Source organism: Triticum urartu, chromosome 2A, assembly GCF_056163025.1.
Source record: "Triticum urartu cultivar PI428250 chromosome 2A, HENAU_Tu73, whole genome shotgun sequence".
Lineage (NCBI taxonomy): Eukaryota > Viridiplantae > Streptophyta > Magnoliopsida > Poales > Poaceae > Triticum > Triticum urartu.
In genome coordinates, this window is record NC_141874.1 from 293,287,779 (window position 1) to 293,310,240 (window position 22,462).

Consider the following 22,462-nt stretch of genomic DNA (forward strand, 5'->3'; position numbering starts at 1 on the left):
GAGACACTTTGGTCTTATGGCAAATCTTCGGGCTACATGGCTAGAGGAATGTATTGGGTCCTTGATAGTGGATGTACTGATCATATGACCGGAGATAAAGACATGTTCCGTGAGCTTGCTGAAAATGACGACCCTCGAAAGTATGTCACTTTTGGTGATAATTCAAAGGGTAAGGTGGTTGGCCTTGGTAAGGTGGCCATCTCACATGATAGCTCCATACAAAATGTCATGCTCGTTGAATCTCTTGGCTACAACTTACTTTCAATATCTAGACTTGCTGATTTCGGTTTCAATGTCCTATTTACTGAAGTAGACTGCCAAGTGTTTCGTAGAGATAATCATAAAATGGTCTTTACCGGTATACGTAGAGGAGATCTTTACATTGTTGATTTCACTAAAAAGGCTCAACCTAAAACTTTCTTAATTGCCAAATCTTCTAAAGGCTCATTGTGGCATAGAAGACTAGGTCATGTTGGTATGCGAAATCTTGATAAACTTATTAAAGGTGATCATATCCTTGGAATAAAAGATGTCATATTTGACAAGGATAGACTTTGTAGTGCTTGTCAAGCAAGGAAACAAGTTGGAGGAAGTCACCGCGCGAAGAACATCATGACCACAAGAAGACCACTCGAGCTACTTCACATGGATCTCTTTGGTCCAAATGCCTACAAGAGTCTCGGTGGTAACTCATTTGGTCTAGTCATAGTTGATGATTTTTCAAGATTTAAGTGGGTGTTCTTTCTTGATGACAAATCGAAGGTCCAAAAGATCTTCAAAAACTTCGCTAGGAAGGCCCAAAATCAGTTTGACGTGAAGATCAAGAAGGTTCAGAGCGACAATGGAACGGAGTTCAAGAACACAAATGTGCACACCTTTCTTGACGAAGAAGGAATTTCACACGAGTTCTCGGCTACGTACACACCTCAACAAAATGGAGTTGTTGAAAGGAAGAACCGGACTCTTATCGAGATGGCAAGAACGATGCTTGATGAGTACAAAACACCAAAGCACTTTTGGGTGGAAGCGGTTGAGACAGCTTGTCATGCAATAAATCGCATGTATCTTCACAAGCTACTCAGCAAGACGGCATACGAGCTCCTCACCGGTAACAAACCACAAGTTGGATACTTTCGAGTATTCGGCTCAAAGTGCTACATTCTTGATAAGCATCGTCATTCTAAATTTGCTCCTAAATCTCATGAAGGTTTCCTACTTGGCTATGGCTCAAACTCTCACACTTACTGTGTCTACAACAATTTCACCCGAAAGGTTGAAGAGACGGTAGATGTGAAGTTTGATGAATCTAACGGCTCGCAAGTAGAGCAATTGCCAATTGATGTAGGAGATAAAGACCCTTCGGAAGCAATTCAAGACTTGTCCATTGGCAAGATTCGTCCAACGGAAGTGAAGGAGAGTACCTCGTCCGTCCAAGTGCAAGCTTCTACCTCACGACAAGGTGAACCAAGAGTTGATATGGAAGCATCCACAAGTGGGACACGCCAAGATGAAGAAAACGAGGAAGTGCACCAAGATGAACATCAACAACCTCCTTCTCCACCACGACAAGAGAAAGACAACGTCAACAATGAAGAAGGCCGAGAAGAAGAACAAGATGAAGAGGATGTTCCACCCCGACCCAAGCAAAAGCTTTCACGAGTTCGAGCAAGAATTTCAAAAGATCATCCCATCGAGCAAATCTACAATGATATCCAAACCGGGAGAATCACTCGCTCTAAAACTCGTTTAGCTAACTTTTGTGAACATTACTCATTCATCTCTAGCATTGAACCTATGAAGGTTGAAGAAGCATTGGAGGATCCGGATTGGATAAATGCTATGCATGAAGAGCTACACAACTTTGAGAGAAATCAAGTGTGGACATTAGTCGAGAAACCCGACAACAACCACAACATCATTGGTACCAAATGGGTGTTTCACAACAAGCAAGATGAAGATGGACAAGTGGTTCTCAACAAAGCACGTCTCGTCGCCCAAGGCTACACACAAGTTGAAGGTATGGACTATGGTGAGACATATGCTCCCGTTGCTAGACTTGAGTCCATTCGCATCTTACTTGCTTATGCTAATCACCATAATATCACCTTGTACCAAATGGACATTAAGAGTTCTTTTCTAAATGGAAAAATCAAAGAGGAAGTTTATGTTAAGCAACCTCCTGGCTTCGTCAATCCTAAGAAACCTAATCATGTTTACAAACTTCACAAAGCCCTTTATGGTCTTAAACAAGCTCCTAGAGCATGGTATAAATGCTTGACCAAGTTCCTTATTGAAAAAGGCTTTGAAATTGGTAAAATTGATTCTACTATTTTTACTAAAAGGGTTAATGGAGAACTATTTGTGTGCCAAATTTACGTTGATGATATCGTATTTGGTTCAACTAACCCTCATTTTAGTGAGAAGTTTGGAAAGCTAATGTCGGAGAAGTTTGAGATGTCTATGATGAGTGAACTCAAATTCTTTCTCGGTTTGCAAATCAAGCAAACTAAGGAAGGTACCTTTGTCTCTAAAATGAAGTACACCAATGACTTATTCAAGAAGTTCAATATGCAAGAATGCAAAGGTATGACTACACCCATGCCTACTAGTGGACATCTTGATTTGACAAAAGATGGTGAACCGGTTGATCAAAAGGTTTATCGCTCTATGATTGGTTCATTGTTATATCTATGTGCCTCTCGTCCCGATATTATGCTAAGTGTGTGCATGTGTCCACGATATCAAGCTGCTCCTAAAGAATGTCATCTTAAGGCTGTGAAAAGGATAGTGAGATACCTAATCCATACACCAAATTTTGGCATTTGGTATCCTAAGAGGTCCTCTTTTGATCTTGTTGGCTACTCCGATTCGGACTATGCCGGAGACAAGGTTGATAGAAAGTCCACTTCTGGTACTTGTAAATTCCTTGGTAGATCTCTTGTGTCTTGGTCTTCCAAGAAAAAAAACTCAGTATCCTTATCCACCGCCGAAGCGGAATACATTGCCGCTGGTTCATGTTGCGCTCAATTACTTTGGATGACCAAACTCTTAAAGATTATGGGATATATGTGAAACATGTTCCATTGCTATGTGACAATGAAAGTGCTATTAAGATTGCTCACAATCCCGTGCAACATTCTCGAACTAAGCATATTGAAGTTCGTCATCATTTCATTCGAGATCATGTTGAAAAAGGGGACATTAACCTTAAGCATGTTCGCATCGATAAGCAATTGGCGGATATATTCACTAAACCACTTGATGAGAAAGTGTTTTTCAGATTGAGAGGTGAATTGAACATCATTGATGCTTCAAACTTGGAGTAGGAACTCCATTTGATACATGCGGGGCATGAGCCTATGACTAATCCTCGATATTTCTCTTATGATGCTATTCATATGTCTTGGATATATTTGTACCTTGCATGTTATCTAACCCGTGTAGGTACTTGGTTGAATCTAAATCTATGAGATTGCAATTCACTCACATCTTGCGCAATCTCTACATCACCAAGTCTCTACACAATGGTGGTTGAAGACAAGGAAGCACGAAACCATTCAAACATATCCTTTGGCAAATTCCATGTTGAGTCTCATGATTGTCATTTTGGATACACAAGTGCTCTTCCTTGCAAAGCTAACCCATGTAGGTAGATGAACTCAAACTCCAAGTGGTGCTCCCAACCCTTGATGAACTACATCAACCTTGAGCAACCCGCACAAGTTCAACCACATGAGCAAGATCAACACCACCACCCAAGGTATGTTATTCCATCTTAGAGAAGCTTTACTCCAAGTCATGAGCCAAAGCAACTCGACAAGATGTGAATACATAATGATGCTTAAACGAAAAATGGTAACCCCATTTTGAGCTTAAACGATGAGTATGACCTATGATCAAGTGCTCTCACTTGACTCCTAAGTCAATATACTCTAACATAGGTGACTTTGTCACCGACCATTTCTAGATGAAGTTCTCTAGTGTTTCTCTGTGCTTTTGCATTTGCATATTTGTTTCCCATTTCAAAAAAAAACTTCATCTAGAACTTTTAGTTTCTTTTCTTTCCTTTTTGTTCTGCATTTCCTGCATCCAATTCATTGCAAATCTTTCAGTTAATTCCTTGCATATCCTTGTGAGATCTTACTTGTCTAGTGAGCTGAGGTGACAAGTGGTTTCACTCTGATGAACTCGGTCACACCGGTTTGTTCTCTTCGGCCCAACCGAAATCCTTCGGTGCAACTGCAGCACACAACTCGTAGTCACCGATTTTATCACAGGAAAACCAACTTGCCACTTATTCCTGATTTCTGTTTGCTCCAGCTCCACTCAATGATTCTTGTCCTCTGCCAGCATCATATTAGACATGTTGCTTTGCTCTGTGACTCAAGGACCAACCCATTTGTATCACATGTCCAGAAGAGCCCTTCTTGGAAATTGATGTCAAAGGGGGAGAGAGAGATCACATCAAAGCTTAATCCTTCCTATAGGGGGAGAAAGAGAGAGTACTCAGGGGGAGAGAGTTTCTCAACTAGGAGAAAGTAATATCATCAAAGACCCCAGATGCTTGGTGTTCAAGAGGAGAGATGTCACATGTCTTTAAGAGGGGAAAGACATGTTTGGTTGCTTGCTTTAGCTCAAGCTCTGTTGTTTCTTTTTTGTTGCTCTGATTTTCTGTTCCCTATCTTCTCCCAATATCCCATGCAGATTCAGGGGGAGCAAGACATCTAAGGGAAGGAAATCTCTGATTTTATTGCATATCTTTACCTTTGGGGGCATGTCTATATCCAATGTGGTACTTAGTACTCACTCTACATGTCATCCCAGTCTTGGTTCTCTTGTGATTTCTCTTGTTTGCTCTGGTCAGTAGGTGTATCTGTGTTATTTAACCTTGTTTGCGTAGGTTCATCCCATCCTAAGCCAACTCAAGACCACAAAGTAAGTATACGCATCACAGTCATGTGAATGAGAAGTTCTTGCTGATGTACATACTGTTTGCAAGAAGGACTCATGAGCATGAAGGTACATTTCTCACATTCACATCATTTGCTCTGATGCATATAGCCAAGATACATGTAACACATTACTTACTCTGTCATGTTTACGCATTCACATGCTCCTATATTCAATATTCACATGATTGCATACATGTAGGGGGAGCCTATGCATGTTACATGTCTTTCCAAAGCTTTACTTGATATTCTCTATATCTTTATCTAAAGCTTTGATGTATGTTGTCATCAATTACCAAAAAGGGGGAGATTGAAAGCACAAGTGCTCCCTGGGTGGTTTTGGTAATTAATGTCAACATATCTCTTGTTGGACTAACACTTTTACCTAGTATGTTTCAGATAAGTTCAACAATGGAGTGACATGGACTAGAGGATGTGGAACCCCTTCAAGATGCTAAGGACAAAGGATTGGCTCAAGCTTCAAGATCAAGACTCTACATTTTATATTTTAGTGATCCAAGATCACATTGAGTCTATAGGAAAATCCAATACTATCAAGAGGGGATGAGGTGTTGCTTAATGGCTTGCTTGCTCAAAGTGCTTAGTGATATGCTCCAAAACCCTCAACTACCTTCCCATATCCACATATGACCTAAACCAAAAGTCAAACTCGGCCCCACCGATTCTTTCTATCCGGAGCCACCGAGTTCAGTTAACATAGCCACTGCCAGAAACCCTAATCAGTTCGGTCTCACCGATGGGATCTCGGTCTCACCGAGATGGGCTTGCAAACTCTCAGTTACCTGTTGCAATATTTTCGGTCCCACCGAGATATGCAATCGGCCCCACCGAGTTGGCTTGGCCAATTCTCTGTTTCGCTTATTACCCAAATCGGTCCCACCGAGTTTGAGTAATCGGTCAAACCGAGTTTTGGTTTTACCCTAACCCTAGCACATCGGTTCCACCGAGTTGAACTAGTCGGTCCCACCGAAAACCCTAACGGTCACTAGGTTTACTAAATCGGCCCGACCGAGTTTTTCCCTTCGGTCTCACCGAGATTGGTAAATTGAGTGTAAAGGTTAGATTTTGTGTGGAGGCTATATATTCCCCTCCACCCTCCCTTCATTCATGGAGAGAGCCATCAGAACATACCTATACTTCCAATACACATTTTCTGAGAGAGAACCACCTACACTTGTGTTGAGGTCAAGATATTCCATTCCAACCATATGAATCTTGATCTCTAGCCTTCCCAAGTTTATTTCCACTCAAATCTTCTTTCCACCAAATCCAAATCATGTGAGAGAGAGTTGAGTGTTGGGGAGACTATCATTTGAAGCACAAGAGCAAGGAGTTCATCATCAACACACCATTTGTTACTTCTTGGAGAGTGGTGTCTCCTAGATTGGCTAGGTGTCACTTGGGAGCCTCCAACAAGATTGTGGAGTTGAACCAAGGAGTTTGTAAGGGCAAGGAGATCGCCTACTTCGTGAAGATCTACCGCTAGTGAGGCAAGTCCTTCGTGGGCGACGGCCGTGATGGAATAGACAAGGTTGCTCCTTCGTGGACCCTTCATGGGTGGAGCCCTCTGTGGACTCGCGCAACCGTTACCCTCCGTGGGTTGAAGTCTCCATCAACGTGGATGTACGATAGAACCACCTATCGGAACCACGACAAAAACCTCCGTGTCTCCAATTGTGTTTGAATACTCCAAACCCTTCTCCTTACATTCTTGCAAGTTGCATGCTTTACTTTCCGCTGCTCATATACTCATTGCATGCTTGCCTGATATGTATTGTGTTTGTTAAACTTGTTCTTAAACTCCACTTAAACTTAAGAATATTAAAAACTGCAACTTTTGGCAATTAGTGTCTAATCACCCCCCCTCTAGACACCTCTTCTCGATCCTTTCAGTAAGATACTTATTTTGTATATGAGCTAACTCAATCATCTTGAAAGCTTCGATCTCAGTTGGGGTAAGAAGATTGTGATCAAGTTGAAGGATGTCTTTTGTTGCTGGAACTTGGTCCTCCATGGCCTTCTTGATCCATTCATCCTTGTTGATCTCCATGGGTTCTTCTCTCTTCAGCTCTATCTTCATTAGCCAACCATCGTTGCCCTCATGGTTGGGGGAGGAGGGAGACGACATAATGCCTGGCCTTGACAACCCTGACAGAAAACAGCTCGGAACAAAGACAAGAGATATTTGCGTGATACGGGAGTCAAAACCCCCGGGAGATTATGTAATGAATTTTTACCGACCAAAATACGTATTGTGCAAGAAAACGGAGTCCGGAAAGCGCACGAGGTGCCCACGAGGTAGGGGGCACCCAGGAGGGTAAGGAGCGCCCTCCACCCTCGTGGAGGCCTCGTGTCCTTCCCGGCTGCTTCTTATTTTTCTATTTTTCTAAATATTCCAAAACGGAGAAATATTGCCTTAAAAACTGTTTTGGAGTCGGTTTACTTATCGTGCCACATACCTATTCCTTTTCGGAGTCTGAGACGTTCCGGAAAGTGTCCCTTATGTATTCCTCCGGGGTTACGGTTTCAATAACATTGGTTTCAACATTTATGGGGTTACCTGAGATATAATGTTTGATTCTTTGACCGTTCACCACCTTCGGATTTGTGCCTTCAAAGTTGTTGATTTTTATGGCGCTGGAATGATAGACCTCCTCGATAACGTAAGGACTTTCCCATTTAGAGAGAAGTTTTCCTGCAAAAAATCTTAAACGAGAGTTGTATAGCAATACATAATCACCTACATTAAACTCACGGGTTTCTATCCTTTTATCATGCCATCTTTTAACTTTTTATTTAAACAACTTGGCATTTTTGTAGGCTTGGGTTCTCCATTCATCGAGTGAGATAATATCAAATAACCTCTTCTCACCCGCAAGTTTAAAATCATAATTGAGCTCTTTAATATCCCAATATGCCTTGTGTTCCAGTTCGAGAGGTAAGTGACATGTTTTCCATAAACCATTTTATACGGAGACATACCCATAGGATTTTTATATCCAGTTCTATAGGACCATAATGCATCATCAAGTTTCTTGGACCAATTCTTTCTAGACCTATTGACAGTCTTTTGCAAAATTAATTTGAGCTCTCTATTACTCAATTCTACTTGACCACTAGACTGAGGGTGATAAGGGGATGCAGTTCTATGACTAACATCATACTTAGCAAGCATTTTACGGAAAGCACCATGAATAAAATGTGAACCACCATCAGTCATTAGATATCTAGGGACTCCAAATCTCAGAAAAATAACTTCTTCAAGCATTTTAATAGAAGTGTTATGATCAACACTACTAGTTGGAATAGCTTCTACCCACTTAGTAACGTAATCAACATCAACTAAAATATGTGTATAACCATTAGAGGAAGGAAAAGGTCCCATATAGTCAAAGCCCCAAACATCAAATGGTTCAATAACGAGTGAATAGTTCATAGGCATTTCTTGACGTCTACTAATATTACCAATTCTTTGACATTCATCACAAGATAAGACAAACTTACGGGCATCCTTGAAGAGAGTAGGCCAATAAAAACCAGATTGCAATACTTTATGTGCAGTTCTATCTCTAGCATGGTGTCCTCCATAAGCTTCGAAGTGACACTTACGTAGGATCTGTTCCTGTTCATGCTCAGGTACACAACGTCTAATAACACCATCTACTCCTTCTTTATAAAGATGTGGGTCATCCCAAAAGTAATGCCTCAAATCATAGAAGAACTTTTTCTTTTGCTGGTATGTGAAACTAGGTGGTATGAATTTGGCAACAATGTAATTAGCATAATCAGCATACCATGGAGCAGTATGAGAAGCATTTATGACATTTAATTGCTCATCAGGAAAGCTATCATCAATAGGTAGTGGGTCATCAAGCACATTTTCTAACCTAGACAAGTTGTCTGCAACGGGGTTCTCAGCTCCCTTTCTATCAACAATATGTAAGTCAAATTCTTGTAGCAAGAGAACCCATCTAATAAGTCTAGGTTTAGCATCTTTCTTTTCCATCAGATATTTAATAGCAGCATGATCAGTGTGAATAGTTACTTTAGAATCAACAATATAAGGTCTGAACTTATCACAAGCAAAATACAACTTCTAAGAATTCTTTTTCAGTAGTAGCATAATTTATTTGAGCATTGTCTACGGTTTTACTAGCATATTGAATAGCGTTTAATTTCTTATCAACTCTTTGCCCTAGAACAACACCTATAGCATAATCACTAGCATCACACATAATTTCAAAGGGTAAATTCCAATCAGGTGGCTGAACAATAGGTGCAGAGATCAATGCTTTCTTAAGTATTTCAAATGCTTCTACACAATCATCATCAAATACAAATGGTATATCTTTTAGTAATAAATTAGTTAGAGGCCGAGAAATTTTTGAGAAGTCCTTATTGAACCTCCTATAAAATCCAGCGTGACCAAGGAAACTTATTATACCTTTGATGTCCTTGGGGCATGGCATCTTTTCAATAGCAACAACCTTGGCTTTATCAACTTCAATACCTCTTTCAGAAACTTTATGCCCCAAGACAATACCTTCATTAACCATAAAGTGGCACTTTTCCCAATTCAAGACAAGATTAGTTTCTTCACATCTCTGCAAAACTCGATCAAGGTTGCTCAAGCAATCATCAAAAGAAGATCCATAGACGGAGAAATCGTCCATGAAAACCTCACAAATCTTTTCACAAAAGTCAGAGAATATAGCCATCATGCATCTTTGAAAGGTAGCAGGTGCATTACATAAACCAAAAGGCATACGTCTATAAGCAAAAGTACCAAAAGGGCAAGTAAAAGTAGTCTTTGATTGATCCTTGGCTGACACATGTATTTGAGAGAAACCAGAATAACCATCTAGAAAGCAAAAATGTGTATGTTTGGATAATCTTTCTAGCATTTGATCGATAAAAGGTAAGGGGTAATGATCCTTTTTAGTGGCCTTATTTAATTTGCGGAAATCAATTGCCATCCTATAACCTGTAATAATTCTTTGAGGAATCAATTCATCTTTAGGAACGACAGTAATACCTCCCTTCTTAGGGACACAATGGACAGGACTTTCCCACTAACTATCAGTAATGAGATAGATTATACCTGCCTCAAGGAGATTTAGTATTTCCTTTCTTACCACTTCTTTCATTTTAGGATTCAGCCGTCGTTGATGATCACAAACTGGTTTAGCATCTTCTTCCAAATTTATTTTATGTTGACATAGAGTGGGACTAATGCCCTTAAGATCATCAAGAGTATACCCAATAGCAGCACGGTGCTTCTTCAGAGTTTTCAATAATCTCTCTTCCTCATGCTCTGAAAGGTTAGCACCAATAGTAATAGGATATATGTTTTTCTCACCAAGATAAGCATATTTAAGAGTATCAGGCAACGGTTTAAGCTCAAACACGGGATCACCCTTGGGTGGAGGAGGATCCCCTAGGATTTCAACAGGCAAATTGTGTTTTAGAATAGGTTCTTGTTTAAAGAATACTTCATCTATTTCCCTTCTTTCATTCATAAACATATCATTTTCATGGTCTAGCAAATATTGTTCTAAAGGATCACTAGGAGGTACGGAAATAGAAGCAAGACCAATAATTTCATCCTTACTAGGTAATTCTTCTTCACGGTGTTGTCTACTAAATTTAGAGAAATTAAATTCATGAGACATATCATCTAAACTGATAGTAACAACATCCTTTTTGCAATCTATCTTAGCATTAACAGTGTTTAAGAAGGGTCTACCAAATATAATGGGACAAAAGCTATCTTGTGGGGAACCAAGAACAAGAAAATCAGCAGGATATTTAGTTTTCCCACACAAGACTTCAACATCTCCAACAATTCCCATTGGTGAAATAGTATCTCTATCGACAAGTTTAATTGTGACATCAATATCTTCTATCTCAGCAGGTGCAATATCATGCATAATTTATTTATATAACGCGTAAGGTATTGCACTAGCACTAGCACCCATATCACATAAGCCATGATAACAATGATCTCCTATTTTAACAGAAATAACAGGCATGCCTACCACAGGTCTATTTTTATCTTTTGCACAAGGTTTAGCAATTCTAGTAGTCTCATCAAGGAAATGAATAACATGCCCATCAATATTATCAGACAAGAGATCTTTAACAATAGCAATATTAGGTTCAACTTTAACTTGCTCAGGAGGTGTATATGTTCTAATATTGCTTTTACGAACCACAGTTGAAGCTTTAACATGATCCTTTATCCTAACAGGGAAAGGTGGTTTCTCAACATAAGAAGTAGGAACAATAGGATCATTATAAGTGATAGTCTTTTCTTCAACTTTAATAGGTGCATCTACTTTTACTTCTATGGGAGGATGATATTTAAACCACTTCTCCTTGGGGAGATCAACATAGGTAGCAAAAGATTCACAGAAAGAAGCTACTATCTTAGAGTCAAGTCCATATTTAGTGCTAAATTTACGGAAAACATCGGTATCCATAAAAGATTTAACACAATCAAACTTAGGTGTCATACCTGACTCCTTACCTTCGTCGAGGTCCCAATCTTCAGAGTTGCGTTTAATTCTTTCCAATAAATCCTATTTGAATTCAATAGTCTTCATCATAAAAGAGCCAACACAAGAAGTCTCGAGCATGGTGTGATTGTTATCAGAAAGCCGAGCATATAAATTTTGAATAATCATCTCTCTTGAGAGCTCATGATTGGGGCATGAATATAAACATTGATTTAAGCCTCCCCCAAGCTTGAGCGATGCTTTCTCCTTCACAAGGCCAAAAGTTATATATATAATTGCGATCATGATGAAGAAGATGCATATGATAAAACTTCTGATGAAATTCCAATTTCAATCGTTTGTAGTTCCATGACACCATATCATCACATAGCCTATACCATGTCAATGCATATTCCTTCAAAGATAAAGGGAAGACCTTCTTCTTAACAACATCTCCGGGTACACCTACAAGCTTAAATAATCCACAAACTTCATCCACATATATTAGGTGCTCATCAGGATGCTTTGTTCCATCTCCTGCAAAAGGATTAGCTAGCAGTTTTTCTATCATACCCGAAGGAATTTCAAAGCAGACATTTTCATTTTCAGTAGGTTGAGGAGAAACTCTTTGCTCTACTGGTCGGGGTGAAGATACCCCGAACAAGCCCCTCAGAGGATTACTTTCCATAGTAACAAGTGACAGTAAATTTCAGCACACTATATAAATTTTTCCTTACCAAATTCCACATACCAAAGGCGCTTCACTCCCCGGCAATGGCGCCACAAAAGAGTCTTGATGACCCACAAGTATAGGGGATCTATCGTAGTCCTTTCGATAAGTAAGAGTGTCGAACCCAATGAGGAGCAGAAGGAAATGATAAGCGGTTTTCAGCAAGGTATTCTCTGCAAGCACTGAAATTATACGTAATGGATAGTTTTGTGATAGGATAATTTGTAACGAGCAACAAGTAACAAAAGTAAATAAAGTGCAGCAAGGTGGCCCAATCCTTTTTGTAGCAAAGGATAAGCCTGGACAAACTCTTATATAGAGAAAAGTGCTCCCGAGGACACATGGGAATATCGTCAAGCTAGTTTTCATCACATTCATATGATTCACGTTCGGTACTTTGATAATTTGGTATGTGGGTGGACCGGTGCTTGGGTACTGTCCTTACTTGGACAAGCATCCCACTTATTATTAACCTCTATTGCAAGCGTCCGCAACTACAAAAAAAGTATTAAGGTAAACCTAACCATAGCATGAAACATATGGATCCAAATCAGCCCCTACGAAGCAACGCATAAACTAGGGTTTAAGCTTCTGTCACTCTAGCAACCCATCATCTACTTATTAGTTCCCAATGCCTTCCTCTAGGCCCAAATAATGGTGAAGTGTCATGTAGTCGACGTTCACATAACACCACTAGAGGAGAGACAACATACATTTCATCAAAATATGGAACGAATACCAAATTCACATGACTACTAATAGCAAGACTTCTCCCATGTCCTCAGGAACAAACATAACTACTCACAAAGCATAATCATGTTCATAATTAGAGGGGTATTAATATGCATATAGGATCTGAACATATGATCTTCCACCAATTAAACCAACTAGCATCAAGTACAAGGAGTAATTAACACTACTAGCAACTTACTAGTACCAATCCCGGACATGGAGACAAGAATTGTATGCAAGAGATGAACTAGGGTTTTGAGAGGAGATGGTGCTGGTGAAGACGTTGATGAAGATTGCCCTCTCCCGATGAGAGGAGCGTTGGTGATGACGATGGCGATGATTTCCCCCGCCCAGAGGGAAGTTTCCCCGGTAGAACAGCTCTGCCGGAGCCCTAGATTGGATCCACTAAGGTTCCGCCTTGTGGCGGCGGAGTTTCGTCCGAGGAGATGGCTTATGATTTTTTCTCATCGAAAGACTCCATATAGTAGAAGATGGCCATCGGAGGACCACCAGGGGGCCTACGAGGTAGGGGCGCGCCCAGGGTGGTAGGGCGCGCCCCCCATCCTCGTGGGCAGGGTGTGGCCCACTGGTGAACTTCTTGCGCTCAGTATTTTTTATATATTCTGAAAACGTCCTCCGTGAAGTTTCGGGACTTTTGGAGCTGTGCAGAATAGGTCTCTAATATTTGCTCCTTTTCTAGCCCAGAATCCCAGCTGCCGGCATTCTCCCTCTTTATGTAAACCCTGTAAAATAAGAGAGAATAGGCATAAGTATTGTGACATAGTGTGTAATAACATCCCATAATGCAATAAATATCGATATAAAAGCATGATGCAAAATGGACGTATCAACCAACACTCATGAGGAGCATTGGCCCGGGGGTTGATTAAGAATCCTCGGGTTAATTACTCCCTCTGTAAATTTTAGTTGTTATTAGGCAAATGGTAAAACCAATGTTGGATCTCCTCGGAAAGCTTTACTTTAGGCAAAGAAACAAGGGGGGCCCATAAACCCCGATCGTGTTAGGAACGCACAATTCAAGGAACATAACACCGGTATGACGAAAACTAAGGCGGTAAGAGTGGAACAAAATGCTGAGCAAAAGGCCAAGCCTTCCGCCCTTTACCAAGTATATAGGTGCACTAATTAAATATAAGGGATATTATGATATCCAACATAACCATGTTCCAACATGGAACAACCTGCACTGCACGTGCAGCTAACAATGCTATAAGAGGGGCTGAGCAAAAGCGGTAACATAGGCAAACAACGGTTTGCTAGGAAGGTGGGTTAGAGGCTTGACATGGCAATTTGGAAGGCTATATAACAAGTGGTAGGTAGCGCGACATAGTGATAGAACGAACAACTAGCAAGCAAAGATAGAAGTGATATCGGGGGAATGATCATCTTGCCTGCAATGTTTTCAGAGGTATCGAATCCTTGCCCCTCGTGCCCGTACTTGACAGGGTCCTCGAACACGAACTTGTCTCCCGGATCTAGCCAAAGAAAGAACACAAGCAATGGAACAACAATCAATCACGGTGCAATGCGCAAGCAACATGATGCAAGACATGGCATGGAATGAAAGATATGATGTGCAATGCATATGGGTACTCCGGAAGGGGAAAGATGAACATGGCACTAACTTGGCAAAGCAAGCATGCCACTGGATAGATTGGGAGATTCCGGTTGAAATTGATATAAAGATCACGAGGAACGGATGCACACAACTCAAACGATGAGCAAAACAATAACAATGCAAAGCTGAGATTAACAGCAACCTGGCACTTGAGATGCAACATAAAAATATGCTACAACACTCCAACATGATAACTAAAGGCATGGCAGTGAAGTATAGGTACAACACTAAAAAACATGAACACTGAGCTACTGTTAGAAACCATAGAACATCACTAAAACAACATCGAAAAAATGCAAATGACAACAGTTTTACAGACTTGGAGAAAATACTGGACATGGCAGAAAACAACACCAGGTTGCAAAGTTTAGAGCTAGTAAACTACATATTACAGGAGCCCATCATGGCAAACTTGAGCATGGCATGCTAGTGCTAAATGCACTTAACAAAAATCCCTTACAGAACTTGTTCCAAAGATCCACAGAAATGATGATAGCATCAATGCAAACATGGCAAGTGATATAAACTAACCCACTCTTAGTAGAATTTCATGGCATGGTAGGGAAAATTCATGATAGCATGTTTCCAAGCTTGTGGCACTCATCACAATGCACTTCATGGCATGCAATAAAATCTAGCATGAAGTAGGCATGATGAAGAGCATGTTTATGTGCAAAACTACTCCATAGCATAATGGCATAAATATACACATAAATGACAAAACCACATCATGATGTAAAATGACATGTGTGAAAACTTGCTCAGATGATGAAATGGATGCCACTAATGGATGCATTGGATTTTTCTAGCCCAAAAACATATATAATATGCATACGTTGCTGTATGAAAATGCTCATGAATGCTATAAGTAAAATACTATGAGAAATGGAAAATGACAAAAAAGGAAACATGCCCGATTAGGAATGTCCAAATTTGGACATGGCCCGAAATGGAAAGATTTCATCTGCCAGAAACGGCATATTCCCTGAGATTGAAAATAAAAGAAAAAGGAAAAGGGGAAGGAGAGGTTGACATGTTGGGCCTCCAGGTAAGTGAGTATGATAGGTGGGGGCCTCATGTGATAGGGTTAGATGCGAAAAAAGAGAGGGGGTTTATGCCCCCTGGGGGGAGTCGAACCAGGGTCTCGCCGGTGGTGCGCACGGGCGCAGACCAACTCGGCCGGACCTCTGTTATTGCAAGAAGTGGGGCTCGGCTCTACTTGACTCAAACCAGGGCCATGGCCATCTTCTCCATGCACGCACATGGAAGATGGTGACGGCGCTGGCGAGCGGAGCGCGTCTAGCGGAGCAAAGGAGCTCCGGTGGGCGCGCAAGATTTAAAGGGGAGAACGTGCGTGGTCGCACATGTGCAACAGAGGACAGGGCATTCGAGCACGAGCATAGCTCTGCTCAGGGCCATGGCGTCTGTGGCGAGCAGGGAAGCAAGCAAGGCGGCGCGAGGCAAAGCCGGGCACGCGGAGAGCGTGCGTGTGCGCGGCGGTGCAAGGCAAGCGTGCGCATGGCCTGTGGGTAAGTAGATGGACATGCGCGTGCATGCAGAGGGCAAGGCTCGATCTTTCGCTCGCTGCCATGGTGGCTGTGACATCTGTACAGATGCGGAGAGACAAGAGAGAAGGCGGGGGCGTAGATCATCAATGTGAGCTATAGGCGTCGCCGATTTGGTTGGGGAAGTGATAGAGACGACGAGGAAAGGCGCAAACGGCGTTGTCCGGGAAGTGGCGTACGAACACGACGAGGGACATCGTGGAAGGAGCTCCGGGATCCGTGTGGACACGGGCGATGTCGAGGAAGACGACGGTGATGCTATTGTCGCTGCCGAGGAAGAAGATAGTGGCTGAGGGCTAGATCACGCCGGAGAAGAGCTCGGGTTCCTCTCGGCCATGGCGACGGCTATGGTGTGGAGAGGTCTCACCTAGCGGTGGAAAGCGAAGGAGAGGGGCGGAATAGAGGGAGGAGGAGGACTAGGGCACCTGGGCATGTTATATAGGGGCCTAGGGGGCTCTCCGTCCGTCAAATCACTATGGAGGTCGACGTGGCGTGTGTGGATGTCCCTCCGTACAGGAGGAACGAGATGAACATGGGCGCTCATGTGCTGCTGCGGGGAGGGGCTGCTGGGCTGCGCCTGGGTGGCTGCTGCTGGGAGGCCCAGGTGGTTGTGGTCTGCTGCTGCCACTCTTTTCCCTTCTTAATTTTCTTCAACCAGAAAACAAAGAGAAAAGCTCAGGAGAGAGGAAGAGGAGTTTGAGAATAAAAAATATCCTCAAGCTCCTGGAATTACCCACTATTTGATAAAATTGAGTTGGGCATTTTTAGAGGTAGAAAAATAAGACAAGTTTGAATATAATTCAAACTTGGATCATTTTTTAACCTAACCAACACAACTCCAAAATGCATGAGATTTGGCAGAGAGGTTTAGGACATGATGACTGATTTTTGAGGAAGTTTTGAATATTAATGGAGCAGGGAAAAGATGGCACTTGCAAAAATGGGGGAAAGGGAAGGAAGGAGAAGTGATGGTGCAAGAGACACACATGGGCATGCAACAATACAACATGCATGACTATGACAATGCACAACAACATGGCAAGGAACATGATGCACCACATGATAACAACATGAATGAGCAAATGCAAGATGACAAGTTAAGCAATGCAAGTGCAATAAATAAACAACACATAAAAAAAAGAGGCCAAAAGATGGAGCCCAAATGGAATTGGAATAAGATCAAGTGGATATATTACCCAAAAGGGAAGGTTTACATCTGGAGCGTTACAACTCTCCTCCACCAAAAAAGGATCTTGTCCCGAGATCTAGGACTGAAAGAACTCCGCATATTCGGAACGGAGGTGATCCTCACACTCCCAAGTAGCTTCTCGGTCGGAATGGTGAGACCACTTAACTTTGAGGAACTTTATCGACTTGTTGCTGTTTTGCGCTTGGTCTCTTCAAGAATGGCAACGGGATTCTCATGATAAGACAAGTCTTCTTGGAGGTCAATTTCTTCAAAGTTGATAGTGTGCTCGGGCGTCTTGAAGCACTTGCGAAGTTGTGACACTTGAAACACGTCATGCACATTTGAGAAGTTGGACGGGAGCTCATGTTGATAAGCAAGGTCACCTCTTTTCTCAACAATTTTGAAAGGACCCACATATCTCTGGGCAAGCTTCCCTTTGATACTGAAGCGTCGAGTGCCTTTCATGGGAGAGACACAGAGATAGACATGGTCTCCAATCTCGAAAGCCAAGTCACGATGCTTGCTATCATAGTACCTCTTCTGGTGTGATTGTGCGGCTTTAAGATTTTCACGGATGACTTTGCACATTTCTTCAGCTTCTGTGATCAAGTCATTTCCAAGGAGTTGGCGTTCACCAGTCTAGGGCCAATAGAGAGGAGTACGACACTTTCTGCCATAAAGAATTTCGAATGGGGCCTTACCCAGACTTGCTTGGTAGCTGTTGTGGTAGGAGAACTCGGCATATGGGAGGCAATCTTCCCACTTCATACCGAAAGAGATGACACAAGCTCCGAGCATGTCTTCGAGGATTTGATTGACTCTCTCGACTTTGCCACTTGTTTGAGGATGAAAAGCCGTGCTAAAATGAATGTTGGTGCCCATAGCCTTCTGGAAGGAGTCCCAGAACTTGGAAGTGAAAATGCTTCCGTGGTCCGAGGAGATCAATTGAGGAATCCCGTGCAACGAGACAATTCTGGAGGTGCATAGCTCTACCAACTTAGCTGTCGTGATAGATTCCTTGACTGGAAGGAAATGAGCCACTATTGTAAGCTTGTCAATGACAACGAAGATATCATCATTCCCTCGCTTGGACTTGGGAAAGCCAGTGACAAAGTCCATCTCTCTATGATCAAACTTCTATTCTGGATAGCAAGAGGTTGGAGGAGACCAGCTGATCATTGATGTTCTGCCTGCATCCTTCGACAGACATCACATTCATTCATGATTGAGCAATCTCTCGCTTCATTCGTGTCCACCAGAACGACTGCTTGAGGTCGTGATACATCTTAGAACTGCCTGGATGGATGGAGAGGAGAGAATTGTGCGCTTCATTCATTATGAACTTCCCGAGATCACCTTTTGGAACCATAATCCAGTCCTCCAAGAACAAAGTGTCTCTGTCATCAATGTGATAGCACTTGTATTTGGGTAAGCCCTTGGCAACACCATGTTTAACCTTCTTCGCCATGGAGTCAAGGAGTTTTGCCTCACAGATTTGGTCTTCCAAAGTTGGAGTGACTTGAAGGTTCGCAAGAAAACCTTCAGGAACAACTTGGAGGTTGAGCTTGCGGAATGCTTCACAAAGATCGGGTTGAAAAGGCTTGAGAATTAGGCTGCTGCAATTGCCTTTTTGCTCAACGCATCTGCAATCACATTCAATACTTGGATTGTACTCTTGGATCATTTTGACCCAACGAGTTTGCCGGAGGTTAAGGTTGGGCTGAGTGAAGATATATTTGAGGCTCTTGTGATCGATGAAAATGTCCACTTGCCTACCCAACAAGAGATGTCTCCATGTGATTAATGCATGTACAATTGCCGCCAACTCAAGATCGTGAGTGGGGCTTCAACTGACGAGAATTATAGGCGACAACTTTCTTCTCTTGCATCAGCACAGCACCGAGACCTTGCAACGAAGCATCACAAAATACTTGGTAGGGCTTGGACTCATCAGGAGGAGTAAGGACTGGAGCTGTGATGAGTTTCTCTTTGAGGGTATTGAAGGCAACGTCACACTCAGGAGTCCAGGAATATTTGACATGCTTATGGAGGAGGTTGGAGAGAGGCTTAGCAATCTTTGAGAAGTTCTCAACAAATCTTCTGCAATAACTTGCAAGCCCAAGGAAATCGCGGAGCTGCTTGATGTTCTGAGGAGGCTCCCGGTTGACAATTGTAGAAACCTTTTACGGATTGACAACAATGCCCTTGGTAGATATGATGTGGCCAAGATAAAGAACTTCATCAAGCCAAAACTCACATTTGGAGAACTTTGCGTAGAATTGATACTCTCTGAGCTTGTCGAGCACCAATTGCAAATGTTTAGCATGATCTTTTTTATTCTTGGAGAACACCAGGATATCATCAAGATACACCAGGATGAATTCATTGGTGTAGGGGTTGAAGATGAAGTTCATCATGTGAGAGAAAGTTGGAGGGGCATTTGCAAGCCCGAAAGACATGATAGTATATTCATAAGAACCAAAGCTCGTTCTGAAAGCTATCTTTGGGATATCTTCTTCACGAATGTGAATCTGGTGATACCCCATACAGAGGTCAAGCTTGGAAAACACCTTTGCACCTCTGATTTGCTCTAATAACTCGTTGATATTGGGAAGTGGGTATTTATTCTTGATCGTCTTCTTATTGAATGGGCGGTAATCGACGCAAAGTCATTCCATGTCGTCCTTCTTCTGGACAAAGAGAACACCACATCCCCAAGGAGATGAACTTGGTTTGATCAAACCTAGATGTTCTTGTTCATAGAGCTGTTTCTTTAATTCTTTTAGCTCGTCTGGCCCATGCTTGTAGGGGCGCTTGCAAACGGGTTCTGTACCAGGCTCAAGGTAAATAACGAACTCGACTGGCCGATGAGGAGGCATACCCGGAAGCTCTTCAGGAAAGACATCTTGATACTCACAGACAACTGGAATCTGAGAAATAGCATTGATCTCGCCTTTCTCATTGAGAGAGAACAACCGAATGGTGTCATCACGAGTGGCAAAGATGATCACATCTTCAGAAGGGTGTATCAATTTAATCTCCTTGGTAGCACAATCAAGAAAAGTCTTGTGCTTCAAAAGCCAATCCATGCCAAGAATGAGATCAATGTAGGATTTGCCAAGAACAATTGGGGAAACCGGAAATGCATAATTGCCCATCTTGATGCTGACATTAGGAACTATCAAGCGAGAATTCATGATCTTTCCCGAAGAGACAATGGATAAAGGCTTGGCTAATAACTCAGGCATCAAGTCATGCATCTCATAAAAAGGTCTTGATATGAAAGAATGCGATGCACCTGAATCAAACAATACTTTTGCCGGAAAAGAGTTAACTGAGAGGTTACCCATGATCACATCAGTAGATGCCTCCTCTTGAGCTGCATTCAACATGTTCACCTTTGCATACTTTTGATTGTGCTTGACAACTGCATTGCTTGCTGACCTGATCGGAGATGCAGTCGGAAGGCGCCTTTGGTTGAAGCACTTGTTGGAATATGAACCCTTCATACCACACTTGTGACAAGTGACCTCTGAAAGTGGACGGAAAGGTGGAGGAGGAGGACCACCCGTCCTCGGAGCCTGAGGCTGAGACTTGTTCTGATGGCTTGGGTTGGGTGGGTGGGAAGATCCACAACCACCTGACTGCTTCTGCTGGTAGGGCTGACGAAACGGAGGAGGTGGAGGGAGCCAGAACATCTGTTGCTTTGAGGCCACTTGAGAGGAAGAAGACGAGTGGACTGCATCCCTGAGCCTCTTCTTTGAAGCCTCACACTTGAGCTGGGCAGCTTCTTGCCTGAGAGCCATGTTATAGAACTGATCGAACTGAGTAGGATCAATAAGAACAAGAGCTAGCTGAAGGTCCTCTCTGAGGCCACCCCTGAAGTAGTAGATCATGCTCTTTTCATCAGGAACGTCTTCCCTTACACAGCGAGCAAGATTCTGAAACTGGATGTTGTATTGATACACAAACATGCTTCCTTCCTTCAGATTGCAAAATTTCTCACGCATCCTCTCAACAACACTTGTTGGAATAAGATGAGCTCGGAAATCCCGGCAGAAGTCAGTCCAGGTAATCACTCGACCCCCTCTAGAGTCTTTTTATTGCTGATACCAATCTGCTGCTTGGTTCTTGAGCTGAAAAGAAGCGAACTTGACGTAGTCCTCAGGCCTGACATTGTTGATGTCCATGAGCCAATCATCAGCGTCCATGGACTCAACACAAGCGCCGAACGTCTTTGACTGATTTCCGAGAAACTGATTGAGTGTGGCAAACTGAGGCTGATTGTTGAATTGCCCTTGGCCCTGGTTTCCTTGGTTGCCTTGGCCTTGGTTGCGCTCTTGCAAGAGCTGCAGAAGCATCTGGGTATTGGCGTTGGTGGCCGACGTCATAGCTTGCCATGCCTCCGGAGGTGGAGGAGGTGGCAGAGGGTTCAACTGCTCTCCATCAATACGTTCCGAATGCAGACACGTTGGGGGAGCCATCCTGAAGAAGGTGACATCCATTAGAACCACCATAGAAATGATAAACAAGTTGAATCAACGGATAGACATGAGCAAAGAAGTCTTCACAATAAGCATCCGAACAGAGTGGTTGAACAAATTCATTCCAATGTTAATATGATACGAACATTATGATGAGAAGCCACTTAGATAGAAGGTTGATGAATAAACCAACAAGGTACGACTGGAACAAATAAATGGTAAAGATCCCCCAATATCATACCAATTATCTGTCGGAAGGATAACTAAGGGCTACTTGAATTCCCACCTATTAACTCCCAAAACTTTCTGGTTATGCAATCTGGTGTTGGGGATACAGGGAGGCACAATATATCAGACAACTAACAAGCCCTACGCTCCAATGTATCCATCCATCAACACATAACCAAGAAACCTCTGGAATACTTGTACCTTAGACCTTCGAAAAGAATCCGCTATACTAGCTGTGGCAATACTCCTGAACTCCCTCCCCAGTACTGGGTGGCGTCGAGGTTATCTCACCCCTAACATGCATAGAAGAGATTTTCGATGTCGGTGAGCTCAGGTATACCGGAACTGTAACGATAAAACTATGACGACAACACCTCGGAGCTCAACTCCCCGGGACACTGCCACAACCCCTAAATGTTAGGAGGCAC

The 22,462-nt window shown here is 42.5% G+C and overlaps 1 protein-coding gene across 1 annotated transcript; it reads right to left on the reverse strand.

The window, feature by feature from the left end:
• Positions 1-19,991: 19,991 nt before the first annotated feature.
• On the reverse strand, positions 19,992-21,128 carry LOC147984869 (uncharacterized). Its single transcript, XM_087541295.1, has one exon. It carries the CDS (start codon positions 21,126-21,128, stop codon positions 19,992-19,994), a length of 1,137 nt encoding a protein of 378 aa, XP_087397421.1.
• Between the last annotated feature and the right edge of the window lie 1,334 nt (positions 21,129-22,462).

Bases quoted from the DNA above. Each gene is read 5' to 3' on its own strand.
- LOC147984869 (XM_087541295.1), bottom strand. From the start codon at position 21,128: ATGGCTCTCAGGCAAGAAGCTGCCCAGCTCAAGTGTGAGGCTTCAAAG.